Source organism: Macaca fascicularis, chromosome 6 (assembly GCF_037993035.2).
Source record: "Macaca fascicularis isolate 582-1 chromosome 6, T2T-MFA8v1.1".
Lineage (NCBI taxonomy): Eukaryota > Metazoa > Chordata > Mammalia > Primates > Cercopithecidae > Macaca > Macaca fascicularis.
Window position 1 is genome coordinate 119,606,339 of NC_088380.1, and position 22,454 is coordinate 119,628,792.

Consider the following 22,454-nt stretch of genomic DNA (forward strand, 5'->3'; position numbering starts at 1 on the left):
TTCTAAGAATGTAGAGTGACAAATGAATGCCCCATGTGTGGTTCTTCTGTACTCAGAGCTGCTCTGATTTGGGCGGGAGGGTAAAAGTGATTTTTAAAGGAGAACTGGGTGAAATTGGAGCTAAAGCCCTCTGTATTTGATGGGAAGACCTACCTGAGACCGAAATTAATTTAAGAACCATTCTTTGGTGAGGTTATCCTCGGAAACAATGACTCTGTGTTTTGAATTTATCTCAATCTGCAGAAACATATGATCCCAAATGAAATTTCTCTAAGAAAACAGTCTCAAAATCAAGGCTAACCTGTAAGTTCAAGTACTTCTAACAAATATTCAAAAGCTAAATAGATGGTGATAAAACTGTTCTCACTCCTGACTGGTTCTAAATTCGTCTCTGATTTAGAATAAAACCCCCAAATTCTTTCTGTGGGTAGGGAGGTTTGAACAAATGATCTGTGGCACAAACCACATAAGCTACTGAAACAGCACACATTTCCTATCAAGCAAATTCCTATGTTCACTAATGAAACAATACAGCATCACTGACAACATGAGAACTACATTTCTGTACTAAATAAACACACAAATTATAGATAACACACATCTGGAAGAGTCATTAAGAAGAGCATCTGCTTTCTGTGTTTACACAGTAGGATCTGGTTTTATGAAAAAAATTGTAATCTGTGCTTCACTGAATGAGACAATTGTTGCTAAAGTAAAGAAGACTCAAGTCCCGGTTGTTTGTGGGCACCTGGCTGAGCGTATTCCTGGGCATGTCCCCTCCCCTGGGACACGTGGGCCAGTACAGGTAAATGGACGCACTGAGGGAGATGATGGGTCCTACGGCGGGGAAAGAGAGAGGGAATATTCAGTTGCTTTCCAGCACCAAGAAAGCATCAGTATTTCTCCTCTGGCTCTCAATAGTCAATGTATCTTTATGCAGTTCTGGTCACTTAGACTGCAAGTAGACACTGTTTTGTTATATCATGAGATCCAATGTGGGAAGGGCAATATGCTCGGTGCTGAAATCCCGGGTTCCTGTCCAGGTTTCCCTCTTATCACCGAGCAGGTCACTGACATATCTCTGAGCCAAGGGTTCCTCACCTGTGAAAACGGGGTAAGTTACCCTTCCAAGTCTTTCACTATTTGGCAATTATGTAAGAATCTCTAACAAAGTGTCTTCTAGACTGAGGACTGGTAAATAAAGGGAAGGCATTCAAGTTTTTAGGGCTTTGGTGGCAAGAAATGAGAAGGTAAGTAGAAAGGGTTTCATTCTGACTCTCCACTCCCATCCAAAAGAATCAAATGACTTCAGCAAATTATGCTCAGCAAGGTCTTCGCTGCTCTCTTCCTCATCTTTTTCAAGCACCCACTTTAATTTCCTAGATTCACAGACAGTGAACTTGACCTCAGGTTCATGACTGAGTGTCTGTAAGCACATGCTGTGAATGCCGCATCATTCCATGAGGCAAAAAAGATGGGAGGAGAGGCTCTTGCCTGAGAAGAGCTTATAGAGGATGGAGGCACAAGAGGACGGGAGAGAGATGTCTGGAACTAGGATGGGCTGGGCTGGGCCTCGGGACCACAGGGACCATTTGCAGCAAACGGGTCTCGGCTACCCCAAGTGCTTCCTGGAGATGACGACTTACAAAGAAATGAAGAACAGAACAATGTAGGAGAAAATGGATCCAACAGAAAGGTAGGTTTGCATTCTATCTCTACCACTTTCCACAGCAAATCTCTCCTCTCTCGACTGCAGGTTCCACATTGGCAAAGCGAGAGGGCCACTTTCTAGCTCTTCTGTTCTGATCTTCTGACTCCTTTTTGAATGGAGCATGCTGCAAGCCAGAATCTATGTCTGCCTTTTCCCAAGCCACACAGTCCCCAAGAGCTGGGTCACTGCACACCAAGTCCAGTGAACAGATGCCAGGTGGACACACGCCCGCCCCGGGGCAGAAGGCTGAGCATTACCTGGTGTGGCTGTTGGAGGAGAGGCTCTCCCAGGGCTGCACGCTGCAGCCGGCCACGGCAAAGGCTCCTCCACAGCTGCCATCCAGTTTCATAAGCAGGGCCTTGGCAGCGTTCTCAGCTGTCTTCCGGCAGTCATGAGCTCGCTTGAGCATCTGAGTGATGTTTTCATCCCCCGACTGGTCTCCTATGTGGCAGAGAAGCCAATGGATTAATCAACATAGGCCTGGACAAGGCACGCCTGGGAGTGACTGTGCATAATTAACTCTCAGTTACTTAGCGCAGAGGTGGCGCTGTGGAGGGGCATCAGCAGTGCCCAGCCGAAGAGAAGATCTGTGTTCTGGGCCTGGCACTGTCACTTAGAAGCTGCACATGGGAAGGTTATTTCTCTGCTCTTTCTCTGGGCTCCACTGGCCTCAGGGACAAATGTAGGAGTTGGCCAATGGGATCACCACATTTCTGTTTGCAGCTCTAACATGCTCTGATTTTTCTAATGATGCAGGCTCCTGGCTTCTCCTCCCATTCAGCCACAAGTCTACCATTTGGCCATTCCTCTGTGCACTGGCACTTCCCTGTGAAGGAGGGAGGGAGAAACTGGGGCAAAACTGTGCCATCTTTCCACATGTCTACAGCTTTGATTAGAGCCCTGTGTGGGGGCAAGAGAGACAAAACTAATGGTTCAGATGAGAGCTTTAGATCGGCTCTGTATTATAGGTACCGATGGCACCCCTGACCCTTCTCTTGGCTTAGTAATCATGAACTCAAATGCCTCCAGGAGCCAGGTAACTGGGCTAGTGCAGAACATCAGGGTGTCGTGGGCACTCGCACAGACCAGGCAGTGAAGTTCCTGCCCAAAACATTCACATTGCTATTGTGTTTTAAAACTGTGCTGGAAAAGACAAAACTATAGAGATAGTGAAAAGATCATGGGTGCCTGAGCTGAGGTGGGAGGACTGCTCGAACCTAGGAGTTCAAATACAGCCTTGGTAACAGAGCAAGACCCTGTCTCCAAAACGACAACAAGAACAACAGCAACAACAATGGTTGCCAGGGGATGGGGGTGGGGGAGGAATGAATAGGTGGAGCCAGAGAACGTTTGGGGCAGTGAAACTACTCTGTATGATACTATAATGGCGGACTCAAGTTGTTATACATTGGCCCAAACCCAACAATGTACAGGACCAAGAGTGAGCCCTGATGTATACTATGGGCTCTGGGTGATGATGATGTGTGACTGTAGGTTCATCACTTGTAACTAATATACTACCCTGATGGGGGATGCTGAAAATGGGGGAGGCCGTGCATGTTGAGGGTTGGAGGCATATGGGAAATCTCTGTACCTTCCTCTCAGTTTTGCTGTGAACCTAAAACTGCTCTAAGAAACAAAGTCTTAAAAAAAACAAAACAGAAACTGTGCTGGCTGAACAAATCACTAGTTTGCTACCTGTACAGCACAGATCCACGCTCTTCCAAGTATTTTAAAAGGAAATCTTACGCCAAACCATACAAAATGCTATTCTAACATACAAACAAGATTAACGTGGAATTGGATGAAGTGGGCAGAAGTGGGAGACGCTCAGAGTCCCACCCTCCAACCCCACTGCCGAGGCCCAGAGAAACTCCTCCAGCTTCCCAGGGCACAGTTTGAAAACCACTGGCTTAAAGCATCTGTGAATGAAAGGATGAACAAAATGAATGCCTGTGACATCAACAAGAAACAAAGAAAAGACCCACAATCACAGACCCTGTGGGTGCACGTCACAAACGAGTTCTTGCTTTGCTGTGCGGCAGCTCTACAGCATGATGGGGCCGTATGACGGGCCAGCTGCTGCCGTCAGCAGAATGCAAGGGCGAGGCTGAACGGGGAACTGCTTAAAATCAAGCCCGCCCTCAGCACTACAGAGAATGGGCAGGAAATGGGGTGGACCCATTCCGCAGGCCAAAAATCCCTGGAACTCCCTCCTGTCATTTCTCTGACAAGCTTTACGTCTCACTTCTCTCCATGAATAAGACATTTTACATATATCTCACCACTGACCGCTCTTTGGAAGCAGGCATGACATTACTGACTGGCTCATCTTATAAATGTATACATGAGCTTCCCAGTATTAGGTAAATACAAAGCATTTCATTATTGATTTTGAATATTTAAAAGGCAGATTTAGTTAAGCTCTTTCAGCTCCTACACCAAATAACTGCACTGAGTAGGTACATGCCTAATGAAAGGTACCTTGTGAGGCCTGAACAGGTTTAAGACACTCCTCTGATACCAACTGGAAATACAAAGATTGACTTTTTTCCTTTAATTTATCGTTTTTCTTAATACGTATATTAATTTTAAAAAAACCTGACAGCAGGCCAAGATCAGTTTAGGATCTGTTTCATATGAGGAGTAAAGTTTTATGGTTCAGTTAAAAGACCTGAAAAATGAGGTTTCTAATGGAAATGCTGGCAGAGTTTCTACTTCTGGGCTGGGCTGGTAATACTATTAAAAAAAAACCAGAGGGAGGAGCAGAGCATGGCTCTCCATACAAATGAAGGCGTGCTCCTTTGTTGGATCACTTGGATATGAAGCAGGAAATTAATACCCAGGATACTTTCCTTCCTTCAGTTTTGCTTCAGATTCCTGTGCAAATCGAAACTGAAGGAGGAAACACATGTGAGTGTGCATTGCAAAAGTGAGCCCCAGGCAAGAGGGGTGGAGTGGGGAAGAAGGACAGGAGGGTGCATTCAGAAGGTGCCTGGATGGTGACCTCCTTGCAGGGTGTATCCTGGATGGACAAGTCCTAATGGAAGCTCACAGCGGAAAGCCGGTCCATGACAGAGGCCTGGCCACACACATGGGAATGCCTGGCCTGCCCACACCACCCATCTTTGGCTCTGGAGTGACCTGGCCACCTGGGCTTTCTGTTTACTTGCTATTGCCTCTTCAAAGGCTAAGGGGGTGTCTGGGGCTTAGCTCTGCATGGAGAGATGGCCACCTTTCTTCTTGGGTCTCTCTTTCCTCTTAGCACTGTTTCTGCCACAGTCCTCACATCACTGCAGGCTCAGAGCCACAATCACTGGCCACATTTTAGCAAATGCTGCTGCTTCCTAGAATGACACGCTTGTGTCTGTCCCAGTTAGATACTCCTTCCACCTTACTCAAAATTGAGGGATAGAAGTGAGCGGGCAGTGCAGATCTCAAGGTACAGGTCAGGCCAACAGGGCACAGGATCCCCGGGGCTGGGGGAAGGGCAGGCACAGGAAAGCGAGGTGGGTGAACATTCTGTGATGCTGACACGAGCAGGGTGTGATACTACTTCTTCTTTATTTGTAAGACACCTGGAGACCTGGCAGGGGAAACCCATGTTTCAAAACTACTCAAAAGCTGGGCGCAGTGGCTTACGCCTGTAATCCCAGCACTTTGGGAGGCTGAGGCAGGTGAATCACCTGAGGTCAGGAGTTCGAGACCAGGTTGACCATCATGGTGAAACTCTGTCTCTACTAAAAATACAAAATTAGCTGGGCGTGGTGGCATATGTCTGTAATCCCGGCTACTCGGGAGGCTGAGGCAGGAGGATGCTTGAACCCAGAAGGTGAAGGTTGCAGTGAGCCAAGATTGCACCACTGTACTCCAGCCTGGACAACAAGAGCAAAACTCCACCTCAAAACCAACAAACAAAAAAACAACTACTACTCAGAGATAAATTTGGAGAAGCTCAGCCAATGAAACGAGACGAGGTGAAGGCCATGTGGCAGCAGCATGCACCTTGACAACAGGCATCAGAGAGGCAGCTGTGGACACGCCAGCCCCTTTCATCGATGATGCGGCCCCAGCTCCATCTGGCCCCACTCTCAGCCCAGGAGAATGCAGCTCCTAAGAAGGCTTGTTTGTTTTAACTTGTCTGCTATTCTGTTTCCACTCCAGTTCTTGCTGCATTCAACATAAACAATTTACCCACTCAGTCATGAGGAAAAACGAAAAACACACTTGACAACCAAATTTTGTGTTGTCAGGAGATGATTCATCTCGGCCAGCCGCCGAGACAGGGGCAGGAGCAAAGGAGGCAGGGAGACAAGAGGAGGAAGAGGGACTCCGGAGACACTTACCAGGGGAGGACCCCACGCCCGCCGCTCGGAACTGCCCCAGGATGAGGCTCTGCTCACTTTCCGCCAGTGCCAGGAGGAGTTCATAGGCTTCGATGCACTGCTCGCTGAAACAAAGCACACGCGGCCTCAGCCCTGGCAGGGAACAGCGGACACCTTCAATGTGGCGCAGGTTCCTGCGCAGGAGGCAGCTCAGGTGCTGTCTCGGCCTCACTCTCCACACAGGCAAGGAAACCACCCATGAATATTCCCAGGTCAAGGCCAGTGGCTTGCTCTTTCATTTGGCCTTTTTATTTTTAAACTTTTAACTTGCTTCTGGAAAAATACAACAGAAACAATAAAGGTGGGAGAGGCAAGTGTGTCATCCCTTCAGTGACCAGCTGAAAGGACCACGTGATTCCCTTGTGGTAGGCCGCTCCAGGCAGTCCCGCTGAGCCCGCACCCTGGTGTCCACACCCTTGTGCTGTCCCCCATTCGCACTGTACCAGGGTTGGTCTGTGTGACCAAAGCGACAGTAGGTCGCTTCCAAAATAGCTTACTAAAAATCCCTGACTTCCATCTTGGTCATTCTCTCTCACTTCACTCTCTCTCAGACCATCCTCCCTGGAGCAGGCCAGCTGTCGTGTCTTGAAGACGCTCAGTCAGTCCTATGGAGAGGTCCACATGGGGAGGAATGACTAAGGCCTCCAGCCAACAGCCATGTGAGAGAGCCTTCTTAGAGCAGATCCTCCAAGCTCCCGCTGAGGTCTCAGATGGTACAGTCCTGGCTGACAGCTTGACCAGAATCTCACAAGAGACCCTAAGCCAAAACCACCTACTAAGCCACCCCAGGTTCCTGATCCTTGAAATTGTGATGCAGTAAGTGATTAGTCATACAACAATAGGTAACTAATATAACATCCCACAAGGAGATGGTTTTGACCTAGACCTGCACTATTCAATAAAGTATCTACTAGCCACAAATAGCTATTTAAATTGAAAACATATTGGGTTAAATAAAATGAAAAAGTCCATTCCTCCATTGCAGTAGCCATACTTCATATGTTCAGTAGCCATACATGGCTAGTGGTTACCATATTGGGCAGTGCATGTAGAGAACAGTTCCATCATCACAGAAAAGTTCTATTGGATTCTCATAAAACTAGAAGTGCTTAAAATGTCTCATGAAACATTCTTAGGCCTTCACAAAATCTCTGACAAGAGTTTGAGTTTGGATTTCTAGGAAGAGGAAACATAGTCACTCTTCTTTGTGCCCATCATTCATTGGGCAAACAAGGTAAAATATCAAAGAACAGTTCCTTTCCTGTAGCCTGAGACCCACGTGGCCCACGTCCACACAAGAGGTGGAACATATGCACAGCATCCTCAGGGGCCCAGATAACATGCCTGCAGTAGGAACATTTCCTCTTTAAGAAAGTAACCATCTAGCTTCTTCAAGCTGAACAGGGGATGTGTTGCCTCATTTAGTCAACAATTTGTTTTGATTGCCTTTATTTTCACTGTCCTTTACTAACAGTTAAGACAAACAGCTGAAATGCTAGACCTAGGTGCTTCCAGTTCCTAGTTTCAAAGGCAGTTCATATTCCAGACATGTGAGGACACTTCCTTATCCAGGTACTAATGTGGAGAAAGACCTTTCTGCTCAAAGGCAGATTGTGGGTGGATAGCAGCCAGCTTCAAGGGTTATCACAGATGAGTTATCTGCTTGCTTTGCTGTTTGTAAACCAGAATGATTGCTTTGTAGCTTTGGTCCCATTTATTTTGCTTTGATTATTTCTTGAATAAACAAGAATGTTTCTTAAAACAATACCAAACTTTTTAGAGGATGCTAAGTGTACGATACAGTCAACTACTCTGAGGCCTTGGCAAATACGCTTAAGTGGTAATGCTAATAAAAGAAACCTATGATGATAATAATAAGGGATAGTTTTGCAGCTTTAAACAAGCGGTAATTTAAAAACAGATAAATTTCAAAGTGATGAGGCAGAAAAAAAAAAAGCGGTCCATTCAAATTACAACTTGCTCACCAATGAGTGAAATGTAGTTATTTAAACTGGCTTGTTCTCACGACAAAAAATCAGCAGCATGCCTGAAGAGCCAGGAAAATATTCATATCCTTTGACCTACAGTTCCTGCTGCCGGATTTTATCCAGAGGAAAATATTCAAAAGAATGAAGATCTTATCTGCATTAAATTATTCATCATAGAATTATTTTTAATATTAAAAGTCTAAATGTCCTTTAGAAAAGTGAGTAAATTAACAATATAAAAACTTGATGGAGGGGTTACAGCCGTTCAGAATAAAGACAGGCTATTAAAAGCAACATTTTACAACTATGACAAAGAAATAGAATGCACTAGATTTATAGCAATGTAAATTACATATGAATATGAATAAAAATCTGCAAGAACAAATGAACATGTAACACACCAAAAAAATCGATATTTTGAGTGACAGTACCTAAATGAAATAATATTTAAGAGGAATATGCTAGGAGAAATATACCTGTTTACTAACATCATATTCATTACTCTTAGCTATCTGCTGGTCCAAACCGCCAGATATGCCTTCTAGAAGCCTATTTCCTGCTTTTATTCTGCAGGTTACTCTGGATGCATTTCTACCCTGAAGTAGCTCCAAACATCCCAGTGTGTGCCTTGTGCTGTTTTCCTACCTGTACTGTAAGGCCAGCCTCAGCGCTGTGGCGTTGGATTCGTATTTTCCCACCAGCATGCTCATCCTCTCGGCATTGCTTTTACATTCCTCCAGGGTTATAGTCAGGAGATCATTTTGGGATTTGAGGTGCTCAATCCGGCTACAAAGGGTTGTAACAAAAATCAAGGGTTACAATTAATTTGCCAATATTTCAGTTGTCTCATTTATGTTCAGGCCAGAAAAGCATGCTAGGATGTGGGCTTGTCAGATTAGCAGCTGACACAGTATTTTGTCAAAGAAGCAACTCTACATAAAAGTATCACTAAACTCTGTGTGAATTACAAATAAAAAATAAGCCCCCTGGTTAAAAATAAGACCCCAAGCCATTGCCACGCTCACTCCAGGTCTAGCATGAGCAGGGCACAGTGCTAGGCTCTGGAGATATTCCAAGGAAAGAAGACAGCTGTGCAACCTCCAGGTCCCTACCATGTGGAACGCCTGGTGGGCTTAGATAAGTCACCCTCCACATGCAGGGATGAAAAGCAGCATCACAGCAGTCACGGCTATTTGTTAAGCCTTTGCTTTAGTGATTCTCCCAGCAGCCCTTTCAATTAAGTATTGTTATTCCCATTTCAGATGAGGAGATGGAGGCCCAGAAACATTAAGTATCTTGCCCTGGGATTTGAACCAGATCCCGTCCTCATAATCACAAACTACAAAGAGAACCAAAGGATGAATCAGTGAGTGAATAGGAACCGCCCCGGCGGCCTTTAAGTGGGAAATGGACCAGGAGCTGTGGACTGTACCCAGAGCTCCTTTCGGGTTACACAGTCTAGCAGCTCTAACTAGTGCTAGGATAAGCATTGGGAACTTGAAGTTTTACAGGATTCAGAACTGTAGACTCAGGGCAAATGAGTTTGTGGCAAAGTCAGCAAACAAATGAATAATATAATCCTTCAGCTTCTCCATTTTCCATCTCAGGGCACAGATGCTCTTGATGCCACAATTCATTTTCCATGGGACACATCTATTTGTAGTACTCTGACCACTAAGTCTTAAAGAGAAAGAGCTTCACACACACAAACTGCAAGTGACTTGAAATGTTAAGGGGTTTGGAAGCCATCAGCTTCAAGGAAAAATCTTACACTCACGCCTTAGAGCAGAATATGGAGACATTTGCCAACATGGAAGATACTTGGTGAGTGTAGAAGAACTAAGATCACTGCCAGGCTCTGGCCACTCCGAGGTCATTTCAAGGTAAGGTGCTGTAAGAATGCTTTTCTGCCCCTGTTCACGTTAAGACTTCTTGAAAAGAGTCCCTATTCTCTCATTTACTTTACTTTTTTTTTTTTTTTTGAGACGGAGTCTCGCTCTGTCGCCCAGGCTGGAGTGCAGTGGCCGGATCTCAGCTCACTGCAAGCTCCACCTCCTGGGTTCACGCCATTCTCCTGCCTCAGCTTCCCGAGTAGCTGGGACTACAGGCGCCCGCCACCTCGCCCGGCTAGTCTTTTGTATTTTTAGTAGAGATGGGGTTTCACCGTGTTAGCCAGGATGGTCTCGATCTCCTGACCTCATGATCCGCCCGTCTCGGCCTCCCAAAGTGCTGGGATTACAGGCTTGAGCCACCGCGCCGGCCATTTACTTTTCAGCTTGCTCCAGTCTATAGTCCGTCCCTGCTAATTAGATAAAGCCTTTACCCAACTCATAGACCTCCATGTGGCCAAGCCCATCTCAGGGCCCTTCTCAGGCAACACCTCACTGACCTGTTACTCTTCCCTTCTTAAAGAGCTCCCCTCACTTAAGCCAGGGTGGGTCTCTGCTGGTTTTCTTCCTGCCCTAGCAGCTACTTCCTCTCAGTCGCCTTTGCTAGATGCTCATTCTCTATAAAATTGGGAAGGCTTGGCATTCTCTTGGGGCTGTCCCGGGGACCCCTCTGCTATCGACACTCCCACCCTAGGGGCGATTTCTTTCCAGTCCCATGACTTTATTAGGCAGGTAAGATCCACTGGCTCCCAACTTTCTCTAGCCCAGAGCCTGCCTGTGAGGGCCAGGTTCACATACCCAGCTGCCTTCCTGACATTTCCCTTTGCTGTCACATTGCTACCTCCAATGTAACATTCCAAAGTGGGATTCTTGATTTTCCCTGCACCTCATCCTCCCTTATCTTCTCCATCTCAGTAAATGCCAACACCATCTACCCAACACTACACGCCAGACCAAGCTTGTCCAACCTGTAGGCTGCATGCGGCCAACACAAATTTGTAAACTTTCTTAAAACATCACGAGATATTTTTGCAATTTTTTTTTCAGTTCATCAGCTATCATTACTGTTAGTGGATTTATGTTCGGCCCGAGACATTCCTCTTCTTCCAATGTGGTCCAGGAAGCCAAAAGATTGGACGCTCCTGCACTAGACCTCTGAGAATCTTTTTTGAGACCATCCCTTTTTCTCATCCAAGTGGAAACCAGCTGCAGTTTCCACTGCTTTCAGCACCGCATATGTCGTACGTGAAGCCCCTGGCCCCATCCCGCCACAGCTACCCTCGTGCACTGCAAAGATCATGCTGCTTCCACTCTTATCTCACCCTTCCCATTTTCCACACCCGGGTGAGCTTCCATAGTGTCAATCAGATCTTGTTCTTCCACATTAAAAAACCCTTTAATGACTTCCAATTATACTTAAAGAGTAAAATGTGTCCATGGCATCAAAATCCACATCTGAGCCAGCCCCTGCTCTGCCACCTCATCTCGTGTAGCTTCTTCCCCTTACTCCATTTCAGTTCCATTGGCCTTTGGACAGCTCCTCTTTCAGGCCTCATGGTTGTTAAGTGGCCATAAGAATATCAGTTTGCCATATGGCTGCTTTTTTTTTTTTTTGGTAATCCATCTCAATGTAAGCCTCCCCTCTTCAGACACCTTCCCTGACTACCCATCGAAAAATCAACCCTCCCTCAGCTTCTGCTGGTGTCCTGTTTATTTCCTTCTTGGATCTTTCTTATCATCTTATTTGTTTTCTCCTTGGTCTATTTTCCCTAACAGAATATAAGCTCCATGAGAGCAGGGACCCTATTATCTGTTTTACTTTGCTTTGCGTGCCACGTAGCCTAGCATATAGTAGATGTTTAACACAGATTTGTTAGAGAAGGAAAACATTTTGGTGGGTACGGATGTCACCCCTCCCCTGCCAATCATGAAGCTAAAGGCTAACATACTTTGAGAGTAATAGGCCTCCAACTTTGAGGTAGGTAGTTAAAATAGCAGACATCAGGATATACTGGTAGCTTATTTCTAAGAAGCCCCAGGTTCCCGCAGCAGCTAGGATCACAGAGATGACAATGGAGGTGAGGTCAATGGGTAAGGGTTGGAATTCCATCTCAGCTACTTAATAGCTCTGGATTTAAGACAAGTCACTCAACTTGGGACTTCAAAGTCTTTGTTTTCTCATTTGCAAAACAGGACTACTCTACTCTCACAGGTTGAGGATTAAGTGGCTGTCTGTGAGAGCCCTTTGTAAGCTGTTAAACACCACAATAACATGAGCTACCAGCAAAATATTTCTCCCTTCTTTGGTCTCTCCTGGGTGTATATAACTGAGTAGAAAGCAACTCCCCTATTCAAGTTCAGCCACAAATCCAACTTGTTAAATCCCAGAATCTGTAGAGAGGAGATCCTCACTAAATCGAGGTCCCCCTGAAGGCATCTAACTTCATTAAATTGCAAAGGGCATATCTGATTCAATTTTTAAGCACTCCCAGGCCAGTGATAGTGAGAAGACGGCTTCTTTACTGCCACTAAGTAATCATCAGGATTATCACTCTTAAGTATTCTGGATTTAATAAGGAAACCATTTAATTTCAAGATTTAAAATGACCTAGATTGTCAATTACCTTCGTTCTCACGAACTATATTAAACAGCTTCAAATCAGGGAGGACTAACATGATAATTCAATTTATTCTGGTTTGCCATACACAAGAGGAATGGAATTAAGCAATGGTGGATGGGGAAGGGTATCCCTATTTCTTCCTGGTTAGCTCATAAGCCTTTCAAATTCTTACAGTGCTCTTCCACTAAAGATTGGTAGGTCAAGGCAGCCACATCACACTCAGATGCGACTCAACAGTCCATTCTGCCACTGCAGAACCAATTCTGAGGCCAAGTGGTTTCCATGGTTTGGCCCTAGTCCTTCTCCTTTGCTTTGTTAGCAACTCCCTCATCACTGGCATGACACATAAGAGAGTCTTTGCCAACCGGCAAAAGGGCAAACTGAAACCACCTCTTTTGAAAGACTTGAAAAGAATCCATATAACGGGGTATACGGTAAAATTACTCTAGGTAGGGCAGTTAGGATAGGATGTAGGGACCCAAGACTGAGCACATTTGCAAAAAGCATAAATAAAATTAGGCAACCATCAGGAAGGGCAAGGACAGATAGACCAGCATGCCTGGTCCATGTCAGGAACGGCCCTACCAGATTGCCTTTGCTGGTTCCAGTAGCTCCAAGTGCCCCTGAGATGCTGACTCAACATTCCAGAACTTCCTTCTGTGGTTCTCTGCAGCACAGGCCTGCATGCTTGGCAGTCACCTGTGACCTACTGCCATTCTGTAGGGGCTGCTCCCAGGACTCACTATGTAATGTGCAAGGTCCAGTGTGAAACTAAAAAAGCGGAGTCCCTTGTTTAACAGTATTAAGAATTTAAAATGGTGACAGCAGAGCAGTGAAGCAAGCATGGTACCTTTCTAAGCACAAGGCCCATGTGAATGCCCAGGTCACAGCCATGATGGCAGCTCAGACTGTTGGGAGCACTCCTCTGAAGACCAAGGTGGTGGGAACTTCCAAACCCACCAGCCTGACAGTATTGCTCTGTCACAATACGTAAGCCACCTTGAACAGATCTTTGGAAAGAGAAGTGAGGAGCAGCAGCTCCTCCCTGCCCCAGGATCAAATCGATAGGATCTCTCCTCACCTATTTAGCCGTTCTGTTTCCACCTCAAACTCTCTAATCTTGCTTTCTGAGATGGCAGATCCGTGTGAGTAGAGTGTTTGGAAAATCTCTTGGATGTTGGAGCAGTCCTGAAGTGAGTGGGCCAGATGTTCTGCCACACTGCTGGATACCTGCAAAAAGAAGTATTAATTCCCCTTTGGAACGTGTCACTTCAGAGATGCTGGTCGCCACGCATGTTTTGTATGCAAAAGAATTTAATTCTCAAGATATTCCTTGAGAATCGGGGACTGGGAGGATGGTTACCCTAATGGTTCTCAGTTTGTATGACAGAATCCTAGTATGAAAAGTTAACTAATAAATACTATAAAAGCAGTAGAAGAAAAAAGAAAACAGGATCAAAATATGACTCCCTCCCCAAGCACGTGGCGCTGGGCAGCCAGGATGGGGAGATCATGCCTTCCTGGAGTTCCTAAAATTCTGAATGTTGAACAGAATCAGGATTTCTTTCCCCTATCCTGAATTCCTTGCTACTCCAGGTCACTGTTTTTGGTTTCTGTAGCCCAGGAGAGGGGCTGACTCCTTCATTTTTACATTTTGGCTTTGGCATGGAATCTGAATACACGCAATTTTTGCTCAGTGTAAAATTCTAAATTAGGGCCTTAAAATGCTATTTTAAGGCTCTGTCTCTGAGGATCAAATAGCTGGCTCTCTCAGCCTCATCCCCAATCCTAAAAGATCCCTTAAAGAAATGAAACTAATCCTTTTCACCATCCATCAGCTCTTACAGTCCCAGGGGGTTGCCTGACTTCACAAATGAAAACTCTGGGACTAAACTGAAGGTTCTGGTCTTTCCTACCACTGGGTTAGGCTTCAAAGACAACATTCCTCCTCAGTAGAGAGCACATCCCCTTTCAAGATGGATGTGCAAAAGGCAGAGTTCTTTTAGAGCTCTTCGCCTCTGGGGTAGCAGGGTGATATAAGACAGATACTTCAAGACTTTCATCTATATCACCAAGAACTGGACCTAAATCATTTCATTCTGAATGGTTTCAAGGAAAGGAAAAAAAATCTCCCCTAAAGCTGAAGAAGTAATTCACCATATGGATGGAAATCCTCATACACTGTAATTTAATCCTTTGGAAGGAAATCAGGTGTGATTTACTATTATAACTGGTTTATTGGAGATAGACTTGGGAAGTTATTCTGTCATCTATAATCAATTGTCCGTGTAGCTCTACCAGGTACTTTCTTGCCTTGCTTCTCGTGAACACTCACCCCTATGCTACTGATTTCTGAGCCCAGGACTGGCCGATCAGATGATGATGATTCAGACCTTGTCTTTGATAGCTTCACCCTCTCAGCAATCTTAAAAAAGAAAACAAAGCATTATAGAAAACTACCCACCACTCCCCAGATAAACTGTTGGGACTGTTTATACAGGGCTGTTTAGCCATGTCAACTAAATGATTAAAGAACTTGTTAAGAACAGCTCATTTGTCCAATTTTTCTACCACCAGCTTAAGCCAGGGCCTTTCAACTTCAGCACTGCTGATATTTTGGCTTGGATAATTCTTTTTGTGGGGATCTGTCCTGTGCATTGTAGGATATTTAGCAGCATCTCTGGCCTCTAGCCACAAGATGCCAGTAGCACTCCAATTGTGACCATCAAAAATGTCTCTAGACATTGCCAAATGTCCCCTGGAGGAAGAGCTCACTTCTGGTTAGAAAACACTGGTTTAACCTAACTTATTAAACTTAATAGTTAAGAATCAACCTTACTGTGGTGGCTAGTAGAGCTACCAGGCAAGCCAACAGGCATAATTTTCATCATCTGAGACAGACTCAACATACGTACTGGGGGGCTGTGCCAGCGAATGAGTGGGGCTACTTCTCACAGTGCCACAGCCTGTCCATCATAATCTATTTTTCTTTTTTTCTGGCAGAGCTGTCAGTCTTGTGAGTGGGGAGATCATTGGTTCATTACTCAAGGTCCCCCACTGGGCTGAACCTTAGTCTTTGAGAGCAACTCTGTCCACTGTGAAGTACTGGAGCACTTGACAAAACGTCTCACTCTCCATAATGACTTGTCAGCTGTGACATCCTCCAGCTGGCTGATTAATGAGAGCTGGCGTCCAGGCTGCAGCTGAGAGAGACTTAAAACTATTAGTGGGTTATCTCTCCTTACAGCTCCTGCATAGAAGGCCTGTGTAAGGTCTCAGGGGAAGCCCCTTGGGCTGTCTCAGCTAAGGGCATGCCTGTACAGTGGCTAGGATGAGCCTGGTGCTTCCAGATAACAGGAAGTGTTCCCGCTCATCAGGTCCATCCCCAGGAACTCACCTTGGCAATGGGAATGTCATTGCTGCTGCTGCTCGTGCTCAGCTCTCCAGTGCTGGGGTTAATTGGGCGGTTGGTGGAAGTGAGGCGGCCAGGGCTGGAGGGACCTGTGGCCTGCACGCTCTGTAGTCGAGTTTGAAGCTCTCTGACCTGCAATCATAATGCTTAGACATAGTTGGTGGTTTCCCTGGCTAAAGAGCAAAACAGCCAGATGGGTAGGTGGTGGGGCTTTCATTTACATTGAGGGATCAGCCCATTGAAAAGCTAGGATGGTTGAGTTCACATAAAAGTCACTATATTCTTTTTTTTTGGACTAATAATTTTTTTAAACGAATCAGTTTCTTAAATCACACGTAATACAAAAAGTAGAGTTACAAACCAAAGTGATGATATTACTAGTTTTTATAATTGCCCAAGAGTCAATAAATTCTTAACTCAATCTGCCACAGACCATCATCTATTCTTCACAAGTATGAGGTGCACATATTATATAAGGCACTGGAAGCTTCCAGGATGGATGACCATCTTGTTTTTTTTTTTTTTTTTTTTTTTTTTGAGACAGGGTCTTGCTCTGTTGCCCAGGCTGGAATGCAGTGGTGCAACCATGGCTCACTGCAGCCTTAATCTCCCGGGCTCAAGGGATCCTCCTGCCTCAGCTTCCTGAGCAGCTGGGACTAGGTGCACACAACACACCTGGCTGATTTTTAAATTTCTTTGTAAAGACAGAGTCTCGCTATGTTGCCAGGGCTGGTCTTGAACTCCTGTGCTCAAGCAATTCTACCACCTCAGCCTCCCAAAGTGCTGGGATTACCGGCATGAGCCACTGCGCCCAGGCACTGGCTAACTACCTTTAAGGAATGTTTATTCTTTTAGCCCCAAGCGCCTGACTGTGCTGGGGACTGCAGACAGAGGGCCCAGGATGAAATCACCTCTCATGGAATCTTCATCTCAGAGCCCAGAGGAGAGAGGAATGATTTCAACACAAGTGCACTTGAGTGTTATAAATTTCTATCTCAAGTGTTATGGGAAGCAGAAAAAGGGAAGAACGTAACTCCAGCTGAAGTCATCCAGACAAAGCTGAACGAAGACAGTGGTACTTGAGCAATCTTAAAGGAGAACAAGTGAGGATATGGCTTTCGTGGTGGTATGCTTGGGGGGTGAGAGTGGGGGAGTGCACAGGTGCTGGGATGACATGCTATGTTTGAAGAGGTGCAAGTTATTCAATATGTGCGGTTTAGAAGAGGTGTCTGCATTGGGGAAAAGATTAGGCTAAGAGAAGAGACACTGATGGAGCCAGCACCTTTTCCCCAAGTTACCTACAGATGGATTTTCCCTGGGATAGTAGGTAGGAATGTCTAAATAGTCCTTCTATACAAAAAAAGAAACATGGGGCCCTCTAAGTTACATTTAAAATGCACATTTAACTGCACAGAAATTGAACGTCCAAATCCTGCTTCTCTATAGTTACAACTCTGTGACTTCCAAAGAGAGAAGTATTCCAGGGAGCTGAAGAGCGTTGCTAGAGATTGGTCTTCTATAACCTTGGTCACAGTTTCAGCATGAGAGTACAGTGTCCACCTGAAAGGGCAAACTAACTACAGCACCCAACGGTCCTTACAAATGGGCACCAGACTTTGCCGGGCTGGGAAGAGTTAGCACTAGCAAATTTAAGACAGGGCTTTCTCAACAAAATAGTGTACTAGAATCCCCCAGAGGGCTTGTTAAAACAGACTCCAGGGCCCCACCCCAGGAATTCTGATTTAGCAGGGTCTGGATGAAGCCCAAGATCTGCAAGTCTAATAAGCTCCCAAAAGATGCTGATGCTGCCGGTCAGGGGACCATACCTTGAGCAGCACTGACCTAAGGGACTTCCAAGGCCACAAAGCACTTTAACCCCATAGACAGGAAGAGTGGAGCCATGCCCTGGTGCCAGCCCTGCCGCCAAAAGCCTTCTAGACAAGGGCAGAGAACAGGCATGTGGCCCCTTCTCTAAAAGGCACTGGAAAGCTTTTCATATTAAATGTCTGGGATGTCTCCATCCTGCTAACTTGGGAAGCAAAAGTAATTGAAATTTCAATAATTCATCAACATATTAGAAGCTAAAATAGGAAAATTCCCTCAAAGCAAATTGCATTCAATAGTGGAACAGCTCAAAAGGGCCTAATGCTCTGCCACGGGTTCCAGTAATGGAGGATCGATGGAAATGTGTGCTGTCCTCAAAACAGACCAGACGCAGGGCTACACTCAAAATAGCCTAAACAATAGGAAAATACATCCCTGTAGAAGCCAAATGGTACTGCTGATGAAGGATTACAGGACTCATTCTGAAATGGTCCCTGACAAACCAAAAATGGGTATGGGGGTGGACACCTCATTATGCCACAAGGAAAAAATGTGCAAAGAGAGACGGCTCATTCATTCCCCCAGGGACTAGGGGAAACCTCCCAGTAGAGACCCTGAATTTCAGTTTTTACTGCTGATGAATCTGATAAGGTCCTGAATAATTAACAATGTTAACACCACTCCAAAACCTAAATGGTGTCTGAATTGCACTCAAGACCATCAGTGGTCTGTTCTTAGAATCCCTACTGGCCTACTCATCTTGCTTTTTTTTTTTTTTTTTTTTTTTTAATCTCTTTAAAAAAAAATACAGAAAAAAAAAAATGCCTGGGCAATTTATAAAGACTTTATTAAAACTATCCGTGCTTTAAAAACATTTCTTCTTCTAATCACAAAAGTAAAACATGCTCACTGTGCAAAATGTAGATAATACTAAAACATAAAAACAGTCAAAGTGCTTATGTTATTTCTTACTCCACAGAGGCAATTACTTCTAGTCATTTTCCTTGCTGTATATGTGCACACATGTGCTTAAAATAATTTCTAAATCTAAATATCTACGTTCACTTTAAAAGCTTTGGACCCAGAGAATGTCTCTGAAAACTAAAGATGATAAACATGTTTATTTTGGGCTATGCTTTATTATTTAATGATAATTGCTAGCCAGTGGAAGCAAATCCAGCTGAAGGGAGTGCAGTGTGCCTGTCACGGAAAGAAAGACAGCTGGTTAAGTGGCCTCCTCCTCCTTCTTTTGATTTGCGAGTGAGAATCTTAATGTATAGGAATACATGCAAGAAACGAAGGCTAAAGTCAATATGCTGAGTCAGCTTAGGCATGGCTTGGGAAAGAAGCAGAAACATAGTTAACCGAGTTCTCACTTTTATTCTCACCCATTGTAGTGGATTGGATTATGTCTCCCTCAAAAGATATGTCCAAATTTGAATCCCCAGTACCCATGAATGTGACCTCATCTCAAAATAGGGTCTTTGTAGATATAACTAAATTAATGATCTCAAGCCAAGATAATCTGATTTAGGGCGGGCCCTATGTGCAATGATTGGTGTTCTTTCAAGAGGAAAGGAAGGGATATTTACGACGCAGACATAGAGACAAAGGGAGGAAGGCCCTGTGAAGATGAAGGCAGAGATTGGACACAAGTCAAAGAGCACCAAGAGCTATCAGAAGCTGGAAGAGGCAAGGATGGATTCTCTTTCAAAGCCCTTTGAGGGTGTGTGGCTCTGCCAACACCTTGAGTTTGGACTCCTAGACTCCAAAACTATGAAAGTTTGTGGTAATTAAAATATTCCTCCTTCACTGAAGATTTATTTTTTTGAGACAGGGTCTCACTATGTTGCCCAAGCTGGCCTCAATCTCCTGGGCTCAAGGGATCTTCCCGCTTTAGCCTCCCAAGTAACTGGGACTATAGGGGCATGCCACTGCACACAGCTATTTTTATTGAAGGAACTCTGTTACTCTCTACAGAATATATATTTTGGAGTCGAGAGATAGCCAAGAACCAAGGGTAACCTGAGGCAGGGACTGATACTTGTGAGAACATCATTCACCACTCTTCACAGCCTGTCTCAACTGGGGTTCCTCAACACCAGAACATGACCTGAAAGGCCATTTTTTCACTTCTCCTGAAGCTACTGCATGGCTGGTAAACATTACAATGGGAAACACGCTCTGAGAGAGGGGTACCAACAAGGAGTGTCTAAGTGCAGAAGAAGAATCCTGGCTGGCCTCTGCTTTCCTAGAGCAGGCAACACTGGAACTCAATCTTGAAGGCTGAGCTGTTCAACAAGCAAATAAAGAGGAAAAGATAATGGGGGAGACTCTGGAAGTTTCAAGTAAGGAAATGACATTAAAAGGCCACAGTTGTTTCTCTCTGGTATTTCTTCAAGGGTTTTGTAAAAATCATTTGATTAGAGGAGAAAACAGACTGAAGTAAGGAAGAAAAAGTTGGTGAGCCAAGAGCTCTACTGATGGTTCAGGTGGGAAATTATTAGTGCTCAACTACAGTCAGCGAAGTGGGAATAAGGATGGCAAGATACACTCTAGACCAGCTCCATCCAACAGAACTCCCTGTGTGGACGGAAATGTTCTAGAGCGGCGCTGTCTGCTACGGTAGCCTGGTGTCACACACGGCTGTAAGCACTTGCAATGTGCCTAGTGTACCCAAGGAACTGAATTTTTAATTGTATTGTATTTTAATTTATTTAAACTCAAACCTAAATAGCTGTATGTGGCTAGTAGCTACTGTATGCATCAGTGCAGTTCTGGAAATATTCAAGGAGGTAAAAAACAAACAAACAAAAAAAAACATCCAAACTTGTGGCTGGTGACTTAGTGGATCATGGAGTTACTTAGCAATGAGAAAGGAAAACATAAAGAGAAGCTGATCTTTTCAGAAAGAAATGACCAGAGCTGACAATGTCTGGAGCTGACAATGATGTCAGCTTTGGACAGGCTGAATTTGAGAAAACAATTGAGTATGTGAGGGAGGGCTTATCAGTCAACAATTAGAAATGTAAGTCTGAAGGAAAGTGACTAGAACTGGGAAGTGATTAGAACTGGATAGGTTTAGGAACGCCAGGTATGGATAAGGCTCAGGGAGGAGGTGTGGCAGTGTGGCGGGCAGGAGCGGAGGGTCAGTGGAGGACAGGGAGATAGGGACACCTTTTTCTCAGGGAGAAAAGGAAAGGAGGTGAGGATGGGCAATAACAAAGGTGGTTCGCAGACTGTCAGGGAAGAGGTGAAACAGGGACTCCTGTCTGATGGCTTCTGTTTTCTCTGCCAGGTATGACAGGGGAATGTCAGAAATGAGAAAGGAGGCTGACCTAGGACCAAAAAAGAAAAAAAAAAAAAGAAGCTTACACAGCAGCACTGAGAGCTCAGCTGAACTCTCTCTTTGAAGATAGTAGACTGAGGAACACACTGTTTTCTTCCAACTCTGGAGACCTCATTAAAATAAAGTACAAAATAAAAAAGGATTAAAACCACAACAGAGATAAGAATGTGCTTGGGGCGTTGGCCAAAACAAAATTTGGACACATACCTCAACGACCAAGTGAAAGGAAGAGCACTGATGAAAGACACAGAATAAACAAAATTCTATAATGTACACAAAGAGAATCTACCCAGAAGGAGGACGGCAGACACTGATTCAGCTTTGGCAGAGAGCAGGAAGGACAAGAATGAGAACAGAGGCTTTCAGAGGTTAACAGAGGTTACAGCTATGTAACTGTATACAACAACTGAAACTTCCCAGCGTATGACAGCCTCAGCTAAAGTCAACAGGTGCTCCTCCTATTAAAAATGCATACAAATGCTGCATAAAAAGGAACAATGAGAGAAATAAATTCATTGCCAAGGTCAAAAGACAGCAAAATCTCCAGGTGCCAGAAATGAGAAATAAAGGTGAAGGGGTTGCCAGGAGGTGGTACTACTGCAAGCCCAGGGGCTGTGAGCAGGGCACAGAATGTGAGTGTGGGAGGGAGGAGATGGAGGGCGCCTGCGAGTCTAGCTGCTTGAGCCGATCCCTCTGCCTCATGCCTGGAGCCTCTCTGCCCGATCTGTTGATGAAAAGCTGAAAGTGCTGTCCACAGAAGGAATCCTGAGGCTGTGCAGAGGAGTCAACCTTCAGAAACCAAAACCCCAAACCAGTGGCACCTTTGGGTGTGAGGCCCAAATTTATACTATCTGTATATGTGGTGCATGCGCCAGTAGTCCCCGATACTCAGGAAGCTGAGGTGGGAGGATTGCTTGAGACTGGGAGGGAGGTCGAGGCTGTGATGAGCTAGGAGGATCACACTACTGGACTCCAGCCTGGGTGATGGAATGAGACTGAGACACACACACACACACACACTCTCTCTCTCTCTCTCTCTCACACACACACACACACTCACACTGCCTTCTCATGGGATAGAGGCACCTCAGGTTCTGTGGGTCTGTGGGTGTTGTTCTGTTTCATTCACTACTGCATTGCCAACACCTTCAACAGGGACTGATACAGTCTCAATAAAATCTATTGAATGCCACTAAAAAACCTATCACTCTAAAATCTAATGCCTACTTAGAATATTGTGGTAGGCTGAATAATGGCCCCCAAAGGCATCCACGT

General features: G+C 45.0%; 1 protein-coding gene across 6 annotated transcripts in view; it reads right to left on the minus strand.

The window, feature by feature from the left end:
- The window catches only part of MCC (MCC regulator of WNT signaling pathway), a 475,249-nt gene that overhangs the window by 42,935 nt on the left and 409,860 nt on the right, over window positions 1–22,454 (minus strand). For all 6 annotated transcript variants that reach the window (XM_005557529.5, XM_005557531.5, XM_073994065.1 and 3 more), the window contains 6 exons: window positions 15,992–16,138; window positions 14,930–15,019; window positions 13,676–13,824; window positions 8,730–8,870; window positions 6,058–6,161; window positions 1,969–2,152 (listed from right to left, as the gene is read on the minus strand). In XM_005557529.5, coding sequence (XP_005557586.2) covers window positions 1,969–2,152; window positions 6,058–6,161; window positions 8,730–8,870; window positions 13,676–13,824; window positions 14,930–15,019; window positions 15,992–16,138 — 815 coding nt within the window. The remainder of the gene's footprint in view (window positions 1–1,968; window positions 2,153–6,057; window positions 6,162–8,729; window positions 8,871–13,675; window positions 13,825–14,929; window positions 15,020–15,991; window positions 16,139–22,454) is intronic.